We start from the raw sequence: 14,654 nt of genomic DNA on the forward strand, positions 1-14,654 counted from the left end.
ACTTATAAGTTTTTGAGCCTCAAGAACATTTGTATTTTCTAATAAGATGTTTCTTAAACACTTGAACATGATGCTTAAAAAAACAGATGAGAAAACGTATAATTTTTTTGTTCGTTTATATATATATATATATATATATTTCTAAAAAACTTATTTTGGAAACAATTGTCAGAACTTAGTAAAGTCTATATGAAATTTAATTGCTCAGTAATGCAAATTTTTTAAGAAATCGGTTTTTAAAACCAGAAATTGAAGAGTCAAACAAGCCTTTATATTTTTTTCACTCAATTTACTTGTTTCTATTTGTCTCCCCCAATAGGTTAAGCAACATTTGAAATACAAAGCAATACAACTATCTATACAAATCGTATCCCACAAAATTCCAAGCAGATGCTTAAAGGTAAATGTATTACTGGTTTGTTTTACCATTGTATTTCGTTTCCAGTAAAACAAACAAATCTAACCAAAGCATACTGAAAATTCCAGGATAAGCATGACTTGCACATCTTCAGTATCTTCATTTGCATTGCTTCAGCTGTTTCTCAATTCCTTATATTGTCTTTGGATTCTCTCTATCAGCAGCACAACAGATTCATTTCATCATTTATTGGCATCATATTCCCATGCATTGTCCCAAGAACCACTTGGTGCAGCCTTTGTTCCCTCAATATAGTTCTGATTTACAGAGGAACTGTGTGGCCCAGGCAGTGGAAGTCCATCTGGACCTGCATGGTTAATCTTTTGGGGCTTAGATTTGACTCCAAGCAACCGCAGCACAAATCTAGCTAGCTCTCCATACAACACACCAGACCGATCAAAAAGCTGTCAAGATACCAAGTAACCATATATGGCATTAAAATAACATTCATAATACTATTTGAAAGGGGGAGAAAACACAGTGATCTTTGGCATGGACTATCATTGTTGGCAACATGCCCTGTGAAAAGAAAGTAAACAATAGAAACTAGAATGGCTAACTGCAATATGCATTAAATTAAATGTAACAGAAGGTAAACTCAGTGCATTTGTGTGAGAAAACTAATACATACATCCATCAATCGAATTGTGCTTTGATTAAATCACTTGGTAACTTTTAACTGAGTTGGAATTTGGACTGGACAAGCCAGATCAAACTTGATTTTAATTTTGTCCAATAAGCTTTTCAAATTAACAGAATTCAAAAGATAGGAGCGATTATAGATTACTTGTGATCTTCAAACATCCATTAGAGCCTATAGTATAATATTAACAAATTAATAAAGGAAAGGAACACAAAATGGAAAGAAAAAGATGAAAGTAAAACCTGAAGAAGTGAGGTCATGAACATATGGAAAGCCTGCGTGTTCTGGTCTACGAGAATTGAAATCCTACCAAAGAAGTTAACCACGCCTTGCATCTACAATTTAAAGGGAAAAAATAAAATAAAATAATGCAAAGCAAATTTTCAAAGGAGGGGGAAAGGTTGAGGTCGTGGAGTAGAATGAGAACAGTGAATAGAGTACACCAAAAAAGGATTTAAAATAACGTGTCCCTTTTAGAATGCCGATTGAATGGCCAAATACACCTAAAAACATGAAGTTTCATAAGAAAGATTAAGGACAAAAATAGTGTTACCTCAGTAACCTACATACACTGACTTTTAATGAAGACCTTTATTACGCAAATTGTTGATGTTAAATTCCAATTTTAATCGAAGAACAACACTGAAAGACTTAAAACTTAAGGAACATCTATTCTCCTAGTTTCTGTTGCATCTAGTCTGAACTGAAGTGAGAGTAATTATTACGCCAATGAAGCACAGACAGGAATGACCAATTGAACTTCTTGTTGTACAATAACATACAAAAGAAATGCATTGTACTAAATTAAGGTTATTAAGAAATGAGAGAGAATTTGATGTGTATCAAACATATAATTAAAAAAATAGTAAATAAATTATCAGTAATAAGAAATTATACATTACTTTATGATCAAGTAATTAGTAATAGTAACCCAGAATATGAGAACCAAAATCAATTAGTAAGGAAAAAAAGAACAAAACTGGGCAGAAAATTATATTGCTCACCACACGTATGAAAGAAATCCAAAATCCTGGGGGCGGTGAAGGAGCACCATATGGATTATTGGGATCTTCAGCTCCATAAGGACCACCACCCATGCCATAACCACCCATTGGACCACCACCAAAGCCACCATTATACATTCCCCCTCCATACATCCCAGAGGACCCATAAAGCCCCCCATATCCTCCTCCCCTGTACATACTGTTGATACCGTTGCCATACATTCCTCCACCACCACTAAACCCTCCCACTCCACCATAGGAGGATCCATATCCAGAATTGTAATTCATTGTAGAACCATACCCTGTAAATCACAAATGAAACGACTCACAAAAATAGGTAAAGCAAGGAAAAACCAAAAGGATAGGATCATAGGAGAACAAATATGCAAGACCAGAAACAATTTAACATAAAAAAGACACCTCCATAGCTGGTACTTCCATAATTCTGCTCCCAAGGCCTTGTGGGAAGGGGTCTTCCAAGAGCATTCCTATTGACAGTTGCAGTGTTATTGGAAGCTGAAACTATTTCCCCAGGTTTTGCAGTCCCTGAAGACTCAACTACATCACTCGTGGTACCTGCTGATGGGGGTTTAAAAGGTGCAGGCCCAGATGAGGCTGCTACTTTCTCCCACGGTTTAGGTGGAGCTGCAACACAAAACTATAAAATTGTTGGAATGGAAATCCCATTAAGAGGGAGAAAAGTTAAATTCCATTATCATCACCTCCACCACTCAGGAAACACAAATCAAAACCTCTTTTGTCTCTAATACTGACACAAACCACACTTCATTTTGATAATGCCCAGAATACTACACAGTAATTGACTGAACCGCCAGAATTGCCGAATCAATACATGCCAAACTATGAAATCCAATTTCACTAATAATCACCAAAAGATCAAGTTTTGCGGTTACCCTTTTCTTTATTTGGTTTCATCAAGAAAAATTAGAACAACAACAACAATAGTAATTACCCCTTTTCTTTAATAAACGAAATTAGAAAAAGAACAAATTTAAAAAATCGAGGGTTCTGCGAACTGAACCTGAAGCTGATGGTTCCATGCGAATTGCAATCAAACAGCATAAGCTCTTCAGACAACAACTCAACGCGATTTAGATGTTTACGTTGGTACAAACAATATCTTAAACAAAAAAGTGTTTTAATAATTAATTACTTCGATTTCAGCCATTGATTTATCTTTGGTGGAACGGATCAGGACGGTGAAAACATTTCCTCATTTAGTTTTTTTTTGTGACAAAACAGGTAAAATGTTAAATAACCATGGCGTGGATTCATTTAATTAGGGATATTAATTAAATAATTAAAATTTAAAAAGTATTTTATTTATTAAGTATGTCAAATTTTCTTATTATAAACAATAAAAATAATTTTAATTACTCATTCCAAGAACCTTCATCTCTGTTGTTCCAACTTTTTTACAACAGCACGTGTTTTTCGTTTTTCTTCCTTTTTTTAAAAAGCCAACCTTCCACAATGTGAATTCTCAATTCTATAAAAGGTTGACTCACTCGTCTAAAGCTTTTACTTATCAATTATTTTGTCTTTAATACTTTAAATATTTGTTAATATATTGGAGGATGTAAAAATATGTTTTAGATTAAAAAATTAATATAAAATATTCATTTAAAAACATAGTTATTGGTGGAGATCCCACATCGACTAGAGATCTGAACCTTTCATTGTATATAAGTGGGTGCAAACCTTAATTTTATGAGTCGATTTTATGGGATTGAGTTAGGCCTAAAGTCTACTTCGTAATAATTATCTTAAAATGATTTTTTATTACCTTACCATAGGTTTATTATATAAAATTGACTCGAATGTTTCTATTAATAAGTTTAATTTAATTTTATGAAATTTATATCCATTTTACATATATTTGCAACTTATTATAAATTATGAGATGTTATATACGAAATGTTCTTATGAAATTTACTCATTACTAAGTCATTATCTCTAGCACTTTATGTTCCTAACTTACTATCATTTGCAAAGTAAAAAGAAACAAGAATTCAAACATAGAGATTCTTTTAACTTCTGATCATATTCTGAGATGACAAATCTGATCAACTGAAGATTGAGCTATTTACATCATCTGTCTTCTCTACATGCTTTAATGAAGCATATAGAGAGAGAACTACATATTTAACATGCTAGTGCTATCATGTGAGTTTATCTTTCTATCTACTAAAAACAGCCACCCTTAGAAGATAGCATTATAACAAATATTTGACCCAATGCCCACAAATGGCACTTGAAACATCTACACAGAAATGAAGAAATTTGCATGTTGCATTGGTGGCTAAAAGGCCAACTCTTCCAACCAACATACTATTGGAATCAAGTGTGAACCAAAACCCTCATGATAATGTGACAAATTAACAAAATATTGTTGAAGCAAGACTTTGAATGGTCTCAATGAAGCCATGCATCATATCAGACACTATGAACTGTCTGACAAGAAGCAATTGTTGCTGCCACGACTGCTTAAAACACAAGGCACATCACGAACCAGAAACTTCACACAACGTGTGCCAATGTCATCCAAAATTTCTATACATTCCTGCAAATCTGAGTCATTCACCAACATCACCCATTCCTCTTCATCATCTAGATATTTGAGCTGGAATGACCCGTTTTGGAGTTTGAACCTTGTTGCAACTTCATCATATAGCTGGAAACAACCTGCGGATGGATCAAACTTGAAACGAATAGTGTCTCCCCTATAGCTAGCTTTCACAATCATTTTTGACCCACTATGAACACAAGTTGATTTTACTTTTGAATGCTTTTGGTTCTCAAAGCTTTGAGAGCGTGATGAGCTGCCATGCATCATTGAGCCAGAGCCATTGGATGAGTGTGTAGTGCTTGAAGAATTAAGGTGGTTGTGTTCATCAATTCCCTCTCCCCCATCTACTCCAACTTCAACCTCATCAGTAACCAAGGATATTGAACAAGTTTGATCAGGGCAATCCTGATTCTTGGCCCGTTTGCTGCCCTTCTGGCTTGATCCATCATTCATGGCCACTGATTTTGAATCTTCACAACAATCATCAGAAGAAGCATTGTCTTTTTTCAATCCTCCCTCACTGGTATCAGATATAAGTACACTTCTTGAATGCACAAGCTTGTTTCCCACCAAACAAACACCATCATCATTATCCAACTTAATTGTTGAATTCTCACTAGTGCTGCCTGGTGCTGGAACTACTGAGACTGGTTTTTGTGTTGCATGCTTAGGGTCTTTCACAGCACTTTTCTCAGGAAACAGAATATATTTATGTGTGTCAATTTCTTGCATTATTGATCCTCCAGCTATAAGCCCCCCAGTATAAGGATCAAACTTCAACCCTCCTTCCACTCCCTGGACAGAATCAAGCACAGTCTGTATCTTCTTTAATGAACGATTCACTTTATTGATCTTCCGGGATGGCCATCTTGAAATTCCATGTTGCCTGCATATCCGTTTTAGAGTTGTTGGGCAAACTGTTCAAAGAAGAAAAACCTGACTTTGTTAACAAGAATTACCTCTTCTTTCTGAAACATACTTCTTCAGTCTTTCAGAAATTTATAACATCTTCTTCAGTTTAACATATAGCAACAATAGTATGGTTTTGAATTTATGAATTCAACTCAGGCTTAGCATAACACTTTGCATATCTAAATTTGTAACATCTCTCTTGCATCTTTCATTCTAAACAATTCCATCATGAATAATTCAATGAAATTGCATTTATTATTTTCTTTAGTAAGTAGAAACTCTGGTAGAGAAAAAACATATACATTTGTTTCAGAACTTATGTGCATGAAATCAAACAAATGTGATTGATGAAAAAAATATCTCACATAACCCAAAAACATTAATCTTCATTAAAAATAAGGTGAAGAAATTAACACAATTAACATCGGGGTCTCACCACCAATGCTTTTTGCAGCATCTTTCAGACTACCAGAAAAGTACTGTTGGAGAACACTCAAACTAACATTCTTCTCCACTGTGCTTCTCTTTTTCTCAATCTGTTTTCTTGATCCATTCACTACCTACAAGACAAATTCTTACGATGTTAAAGTTCAATCCCAAAACCATTACACCAATTTACAAAGTTGAAGCATAAATTCCATGAAGTTTTTTCTACATTAGCTCACTCCCATTGGACAATCAGTACTTCTCCCCTGTTTAATTCCATTATCACAATAACTTTGGTACCAAATGCTTTCTCAAACTAAGCATTCATTTTATATTAAATTTCTCAAGGGCACAGGATAAAGGAAATGGCCAAGATGTACCTGGCTATGAACAGCTTCTATCCCATTGTTAGATGCTTTCAAGGACATTTTCTGGACCGAATCATGATCATCATTTATAAATGCTATCTGAGAGTTTCTTTTGGACATGGGAAAAAAATATGTGGCTTTTTCCTTTGGAAACTCAGCTACGGATCCTTCTATTCCTGTTAACTCAGCATCTGAAACTGTTCTCAAACTCCTACAAATTCTCCGCATGGTACCTGAGAGATTATCCAATAAAAGTTGTTGTTCTGAACTCCCTGTCATGGTCACCGGCAGAAAGAATTCTAATATGTAATCATCATCATTAGTATAGGTACTCCTCAGCCGAATTGCAACTGCAGCATTCAAGTTATATTTGCGTGCATGATGAACAAGGGGGTATTCACCAATATCATATGTCTTCACATCAGTATAGAAGAATGGATGATTTGATTGAAGAGCTTTCCCTGCTATACCTTGTCCTTCCTCAAGATGATGTTCAACGCATGCATGAACAAATCCTCCCAGTGCTCCATCATTTATATAGCAAGCTGATTCCTCAATACATAACACACATTTTTCATTAGAACTTGTATGACCTTCTTTGATTTGTATTCTCTCAGATTCATCCCCTAATCCCTCACTGTAACTACAGGGAATCCATGTCAGTGCTAGTGGCAATCTATGTGCATGACACACGGCACGTAACACATCAAGTATCTCTGTTAAAGCAGCTCTTTTGTTACTTGATAGACTCTGCAGAAAAAGAACCACTAATAAGTTGTTCAGAAAACCAGATAATGATACTTCTCAAGCCCCTCCACTCCATTGAAAATTTAGAAAGTTTAGCTTTGCCTTTATGGTGGGGAAAGATCAATATGATAAATCATCATAGTATGGATTATCATTACCTGGGGAAGAAGTCGTGGAGGCGTAATGGTCTTTAAATTTACAAGCTGCATAAAGTCATCACAAGGATATTTATCATTAGAACCTTCGATGATAACATAATATGGAAATATCTAAAACATAGAAAAGGCTACTTTTCCAAGTAATTGTAGAGTGGATCCATAACTGACTTGACTCATATTATCACGGCCCTAGAGGTTTCTCATACAAGTAAGTTATGTACTAATGAATGCAGGATGTGCCTACAAAGGATGACTATGGACTAGAAATAGACTAGTATAATTTGAAGGCTACAATTTTTGCAAACTAATCCTAGTTTGATCACTAGAAATATGACTGCACCAGCACCATGCACATGCTTAGAAAATCTTCTTTCCTAACTTTTCCTCACCTACAGCAAGAGATAGACATAAAATATTACAGAATACAGACAAGGTAGAAAATTTTCCATGAATAACACTGATTTGCCAAACAAACATAGTATAAGAAGCAGTGAGACAGGAAACGGCAGAAATTACAGTGTACAAGAGAAATAGCAGAAGAAAAATCCACCTGGAGTGCATGAGTAACAATTTCTAGTTCTCTGTCAAAATTCGGTTTCTCCTTTGTAGTGACTAGTTCCAATACAGCACATGGCACTAGAGAATGCAGATCGGAAATAGGAAGAGCAATAGATCCACGAATTTCATGATTCAATGCATGGTCCAACCTTAAGTACTCAGTTTTATTATAGTAACCAACATTGGAAGTCCATTCAGGAACATGTGATATAAACACTCGAGCAGGAAGCCCTGGACATGATCCTTTCTTTCCCTCTGCAGAAAATGTGAATGCCCTTGACACCTCTCGGTACCCTGCAAGCTTTGGATCTAACAAATAAGGTTGTTCACTTGTGCTTAAGATGAATTCATCACCATGCTTTATAGGTACCCAAACTTGTGCCAGCATTTCCCCATCAACTGATTCCATAAAGAAGGACAAAGCCCTCAATATTCTATCATCAAGTGGCCTACCTGATGACCTTGAGATTAAGTAATTGCACATGTCTGAGGTATTAAGTTGCTGATATGTACCATTACGATTTTGCTTTGAATCAAAGCTGTTTGAATCATTTGCTTCATCTAAGAACCCAAGTTGGATGTCCATTTGCTGAAATATACCTCTCTCCTCACAACTAGGAGAACTTTCCATACCACTGTGAATTTCACTAACTTCTGTCATGAAGCATGGACCATTGCCATGTTCCACCAAATTCAATCCCTCGGAGGGAGGGTATGATGCTGAGGAAAATGATGAAAACACATTAGCCAAACTCTGATAAGTCATACATGAGCTATTGTTCCAACCAGCATAGGTATCAAAGTTCATGAGCTCAGAGAAGTTACTAAACATGTCTTCTGAAGCAGATTTTTTCATTCCACCATCAACCGATGTTGATTCCTCCAACTGGGCCCCAGGAGAGGTGCAATAGCCAGTTTCATTCCCCTTAGGGCAAAAATGATCTTCCATGGTTTGGTTGAAGAGAAAAATTGAAGTTGAGAATTTGACCTACGTTAGAGTCCCTTTGAATAAAAATTTGCACCAGAGGCTTCTTCCCAGCTTACCAACATCCTAAAAGCCACCAAGGTTTAACACTGCATGGCATGCACAATCTTAGGAAAGGATTCTCAGGAACTGAACATCATCACACAAAAGTCTTCTGATCACAGAAAGAAAAACACAACAAAATCAAACAGAAAAAGAAAATTAATTAAAAAAATAATCATTCCCTTGTTGTCCATATTTACAAAAACTTTTCTTATAATCTTCATACTTCAAAAAAATCTTCTTTTAGTCCTTCCACATACCAATTTTAATCTCTGTTGTGTCCACATATCATTTCAATTCTTTTCAATCTCTTTAGCAAAGGCTAAAAAGGGTTAAAAATGATATTTACAGGAACTTGAAAGAATGTTTTGAAGTACGGGAACTTAACAGAAAAACTTTATGTAACAATAATGAGTAATTACAAAAAAACATCACCTCATTTAAAATCCGGTATTTGAAACTTGGGGGAATTAGAATCGAGGATTCAAGAATCATTACTCCAAAGTCCTCGTTTTAGTAAAAGTTTGAATCAGAGGAATTAGTATAAGCAAATCATCACATCCAATAGTCAAAATTCGCCAACCAAACTAATGAGTAGCCGCCAACTACCCTAAAGCTATTATTTAAACCTAAAGAAAATTCCAATCTTGAAATTAGGCACAACTGTATATAGCAATAAATTCAGCATAACAGATGTTTAAAACATCACAACACATTAAACAAACAACAAACTGAGTTAAAACAAAAGACAAATTTAACAATGAAGTTGGGTTTGAATGCTTGTACTCCATCAAGTGCATCAATGAAAGAATTTAACCCACAATTAAGTCACCAAGAACAAGGATTCGTAAAGGGTGTCAACCATTTATGATAATGAGAAAGTCCCAGTTGTGTAATGCACTTAATGTGAGTGTGAATGCAAGCTCTTCACAAGAACATGAGTTCAAATTCTACTAACCATGTCAGAACCTCTTCATTGAGCAATCTGTAAGTAGCTGAAAGAGGTTTTTGAACTAAGATGCCTGTCTTCTTATCAGATAAGCTTTCACATTCCAACCCACTCAAACACCCAAAAGAGACAACTGTCCTAAAATTCCAAAAGCTTGAAACTTGGAAGCCAAAATTCAGAATTTTCACAAACCCATGAATTTTCTTCCTTGATGGAAGCTAATAGTAGCAAAGGGTAGGTGGAAAAGACAGATTCCATAAAAGGGAATGTAACAGAACTGAGTAGTATATGATTTTTGCAGCAGTTTCACATAAACTGGTTACTTAAAGTACAAAAAATGGTTACTAGAAATAGAAAACCGTTAAAGGTGGGGTGATCTACCGTTCCTTGTCTTAGCCTCATTCTAATTATAGGCACAAACACAATAAAATAATCTTATCTGAATGTTTGAAAAACATATTTTTAGAATAGAGAAGAAAACAAATAAAATATCAACTTCTACATGCAATGTTTTTTTCAAACATGCATCTAATTCCAATAGTAAAAAAACAATCATTTTACAGTTATTTTCTAAAATAAAATATTATATTATAATAAAATAATAAACTTTTTTATGTCAAATGGGATTTGGTGTCAAAATATCTGTAAAATACAATCATTCCACAATTACTTTTTAAAATAAAATAATGTTTTTTATGTGAAAATGTATAAAATTGGTAATAAGGTATTATTGAACTTTGTAAAAATAACTGTATTTTCAGTTTAATTATAGTTTACGTAATTAATTATTAATGTATTTTCAGTTTACGTAATTAACTATTAATTTATTGATATTAAACTACCTAACCACCAGAATTCATGTGGAATCAGAATCTTGTGGATAGATAGACAACTATATTTCAATAAATAAAATAAAATAAAATAAAATATTTATTGTGGTGTCAGATTGAAGATGTTGAGAATGATGCGCTTTTTGTTTTTTGTTTTTTTTCGAACCTTAAGCTGTCTCCTTAGGTCATATTTTTCATTTTAAAACATTTATACCTTTTTTTTTATCTTATATATTAATGGCTCATATTTAATATCTTACTTCTGTAACATTTTTTAGTGTTATTAATTTGGCGTAAGTAAATGGTAATTATTTTTCTGTTTTGATTTTCGATAAAAAAATTATTTCTATTTTAGTTTTTTTGTTTATGGATACTAGTTAATTATTTGTCATATGACATGTTAGTAGTTCAATAAAATGTTTTTGTTTTTTTTTTTACTTTTTCTCAAATAATTTTGTGTGTTTTGTTTTTATTCTCAATAGAGTTTATTCTATTTTGATTCTTACAAAACTTTTACTTTTGTTTTGCTATGGTTTCGACCTGAATTAATATATTTAAGTTATCAGTTATTTGTTAAATAATATTAATCACGCATTTAATTAGAATTGACATAATATCTCTTTTTAAATTATTTTGTTTGAGATAAAGTTAATCAATATAATGCAAGTAATAAAAAATTTCTTTTATATTGGACTATAACACCCAGTAAGAGTTTTATAAGAGACTAAAATACGATTTTTTATTAAAAGAAAAAAGAAAAGTACATGTGTGAGTAATACTAATTCATTAGTAGATAGATCTCATTTTGTTATTTGGTTGTCATTTTTAAACAAACTATTCATAAAAATATATTTTTCCTGGGAAGTGGTCTCTTCTTTGTTTTATGTTCTTTTGCTAATTATAATTTTTTCATATAATATTTTAAATTTAAAAGTTTTTTATTCTATTTTCCTTTCTAGATAAATTCAAGGGAAAATAAAATGAAAGATTGACAGAGAAATTATTTTTCTATCAAAATTAATTTATAGAACTCTTTAAAATAAGAATATAGAGACCGAATCATATAATCACTATATTCTTATTGTGATAAATTAAATATAAAATACTTCAATTAACAAAAAAACACAAAATTTTGAAACTAATCACTTGAACAACAATCAATACCGTATAACATAAAACATATGTATTAAAAATACTAAATGTTAAATTTTAGCAATATAAGAACTACTTTCTTATATTTTATTCCCTACATTCAAATATTAACCCTACTTAAACTCTAATCAATAGTTAAAAATATTAAACCACTTTACAATTTCAATCATTACTTTAAAATGTCAAACTAATTTTAAAATTTAATCTCAATTTCAAAAAATTAAATCATATTTAAAACGTTCTACTAATTTCAAATTCTTCTTGGTGAACATCTTAAATTATAACCTCAAGAATGTTAAATTCTTGCTTCAAAAAATAACTAAACTTAAGTTATATGCTAAATTTCAAATCCTTTGTACTTGTCACCTTTCAACTTATATAACTATTAAAATTTTCAATACATAACACAACATCGTGTGATATTTTCACACTATTAAGATACCGAAATTGTGATATTTTCACACATATTAAGATACCGAAATAGAATCCATGAACATAAACTGAACATCCCATAATTGGTATTATGTGAAAAATATAATTAATTATGTTCAACTAATTCATCATATTTCTATTTTAAACTATTCTCTCAATTCAATAATGTCAAGCTCAAATAAAAAGAGAACTTCACTAAGTTAAGTTATATATATATATATATATATATATATATATATATATATATATATATATATATATATATATATATATTTGTCACACCAAAGATAGAAATTTAGAAAGTGTGTTATGTGAACTATTTGAATATTATTAAATAAAAACAAAATATAATTAGTTGTTATATTGATTAAATTAAAAATATTATTTTATAAACTAAAAAAATATTGGTATCTAAATTAATTTATATTATTAATAAAAACAAATTAAATTGGTATCTAATTAACTATTAAGGTTTTAGCTACCACTTATTTATATTATAAAATTGGAACCTAAAATATTGGTAGTTAATTAGGTACCAATTTATACACTATTTATCAATAATATAAAATAATTTAGATATTTATAATTTTTTATCTATAAAATAATATATAATTTAATTAATATAATAACTAATTATTTTTTATCTTTAAAATTAATTTTATTTATTGATTTTCTTGTAGTGGTGATAGTGATGTAGTCACAATCACGAGTAGTGTGCTTCGTGTACAAAAATAATTTGTTTCTTTATCAACAATGCTAATATGATGTTTTTCCTATAGTGATAAAGTGAATTGTGGGTCCTTATATTAAGCATTATGTTCTATTCAATATTTGAATTAATATATAATTTTTATTTTTTTAAAGGTGATAATTGTGAGGTGTTTGATGAGTGCATATACTCTTACACCCATATTATAAATTAATTTTATAAGTTTAACGTATATTGATATTTGAATTATTTAAAAAAAAATTAGTGAGTTAATTTGTACCATCGTTATTGAACTTTTGTTAAATAATTCACGTATATTTAATTACATATTTAAAATATTCATTCTGTGAAATTACATTAACTAAAAATAAAATAAAATTATAATATATAATTTAATTATTATTCTTATTTTACAAATCATTTTTACGAGATTAAGATAAAAAAAAGAAATAAAACAACTAATCTCATGTATTTATCAAATAATCTAAATCGTGTGATTTTTTTTTTTTTATATTTATCCACAACCTTGAATCATCCACTTTAGTTAATCTTTTCCCCTTCACAATATAATATAGAACTATTAAAACAAACAATAGAACTATTAAAACAAACAAAATATTCGAGAGAGAAGATAACTATCATTGATTTTTTTAATTAATGTAATAAGATGATCTACAGAAGTAACTTATAAGAATTTTTTTAATTTACTAAACTAAATTCTTAGAATATAAAAGTAATTTATTTGATCACTAAAACTCCAAAGGATAAAAAATAACTATTTTTAAGTTGGATAGATGTAAATAAAATTTACCAGATTGATAATATTAAAAGAGAAAAAGTCAGATAAGTTACATTGAGGGGAATACATATTTTTATTTTCATAAAAATAGAAAAACCATCACCTTATTGTCATTTTATTTAAAAATATTTATACAAAATAACTAAAAAATATTTTTATCACTTCCACTGTTTTTGTAACTATTATGAAATAAAAAAAATTATTAAAATAAAAAATTGCAAATGTTTTTTCACAATGGAAATACTAATTAAAATATTTCTGAAAACCCTACAATATATATTATGAAAAAAAATTATAAATATATAAAAGAATATCCATAAAGAGTCTGGAGAAGTCATATTCCTCTAATGATGAAATGTTGATTGTATATTTTATTTATAAAGTATATACTATTTCTTCAACTACAAAAATGTTTTGTATGGTTTTATTAATTTTGTGAGAAGGCTAATATGTAACATAAAAAAAATCTTATAATTGTTTAAAATAAAATAATATCATTTGATTTCAAATTGTTTATGTAAAAAGGTAGTTTTCATGGCTAGTTATTTATTAATAGAAAGTGATGTTATATATGGTTTGTCTTATGTTGATAATATTTTTTAGTTGATTTGGTTCTTTCAAGAGGAAAACTTGTACGTATTGTTTAACAAATCCCATTAGTGTGACGAAAAGCAAAATATGAAGAATTTTAAACTATTTCACGTTAACATCCTAACACAAGATATTTTCAGAAAGTCTTCTATATAAAATATAAGTATTAAGAACAAAAATATGGTGTATGATTCACCTGTTTATGTGATCTGTTTATGTGATGTAATCTAAAAAATAATTATACTCATATTTGTTTTTAAAGTAAGAAAAATATATATTTATTTTTTTGCTTGATATTTTATGGATATGGATATAAAATTTATGTTTGATCTTTATCTCTC

At 30.7% G+C, this 14,654-nt stretch overlaps 2 protein-coding genes across 3 annotated transcripts; both read right to left on the reverse strand.

Annotated features, from left to right (window-relative positions):
- Window positions 1-249: 249 nt before the first annotated feature.
- Window positions 250-3,579, reverse strand: LOC137820849 (peroxisomal membrane protein 13-like). Its single transcript, XM_068625136.1, has 5 exons — window positions 3,108-3,579; window positions 2,486-2,710; window positions 2,066-2,367; window positions 1,304-1,396; window positions 250-822 (listed from the first exon to the last, which is right to left on the reverse strand). The coding sequence occupies exons 1-5, from the start codon at window positions 3,124-3,126 to the stop codon at window positions 601-603; spliced, it is 861 nt and encodes a 286-aa protein (XP_068481237.1). The 5' UTR covers window positions 3,127-3,579; the 3' UTR covers window positions 250-600.
- Window positions 3,580-4,097: 518 nt separating this feature from the next.
- On the reverse strand, window positions 4,098-10,249 carry LOC137826646 (protein NLP9-like). 2 transcript variants are annotated; one of them, XM_068632712.1, is made up of 6 exons: window positions 9,810-10,249; window positions 7,817-8,898; window positions 7,267-7,311; window positions 6,374-7,111; window positions 6,004-6,127; window positions 4,098-5,572 (listed from the first exon to the last, which is right to left on the reverse strand). In XM_068632712.1, exons 2-6 carry the CDS (start codon window positions 8,771-8,773, stop codon window positions 4,530-4,532), a joined length of 2,907 nt encoding a protein of 968 aa, XP_068488813.1. In that variant the 5' UTR covers window positions 8,774-8,898; window positions 9,810-10,249; the 3' UTR covers window positions 4,098-4,529. The 2 variants fall into 2 exon arrangements, with proteins under 2 accessions (XP_068488813.1, XP_068488822.1); XM_068632721.1 differs by lacking the exon at window positions 9,810-10,249 and adding an exon at window positions 9,287-9,480.
- Window positions 10,250-14,654: the final 4,405 nt, after the last annotated feature.

Source organism: Phaseolus vulgaris, chromosome 11, assembly GCF_000499845.2.
Source record: "Phaseolus vulgaris cultivar G19833 chromosome 11, P. vulgaris v2.0, whole genome shotgun sequence".
Lineage (NCBI taxonomy): Eukaryota > Viridiplantae > Streptophyta > Magnoliopsida > Fabales > Fabaceae > Phaseolus > Phaseolus vulgaris.

Bases quoted from the DNA above. Each gene is read 5' to 3' on its own strand.
- LOC137820849 (XM_068625136.1), bottom strand. The intron at 1,397-2,065 runs GTGAGCAATATA...TTTAAATTGTAG, and splicing joins GGATTTCTTTCATACGTGTG to ATGCAAGGCGTGGTTAACTT. The intron at 823-1,303 runs GTTTTACTTTCA...GTATCTTGACAG, and splicing joins TCATGACCTCACTTCTTCAG to CTTTTTGATCGGTCTGGTGT.
- LOC137826646 (XM_068632712.1), bottom strand. From the start codon at position 8,773: ATGGAAGATCATTTTTGCCCTAAGGGGAATGAAACTGGCTATTGCACC. The intron at 7,112-7,266 runs GTAATGATAATC...CTTTTTCTGCAG, and splicing joins CTCCACGACTTCTTCCCCAG to AGTCTATCAAGTAACAAAAG. The intron at 5,573-6,003 runs GTGAGACCCCGA...TTCTTTGAACAG, and splicing joins TGCTGCAAAAAGCATTGGTG to TTTGCCCAACAACTCTAAAA.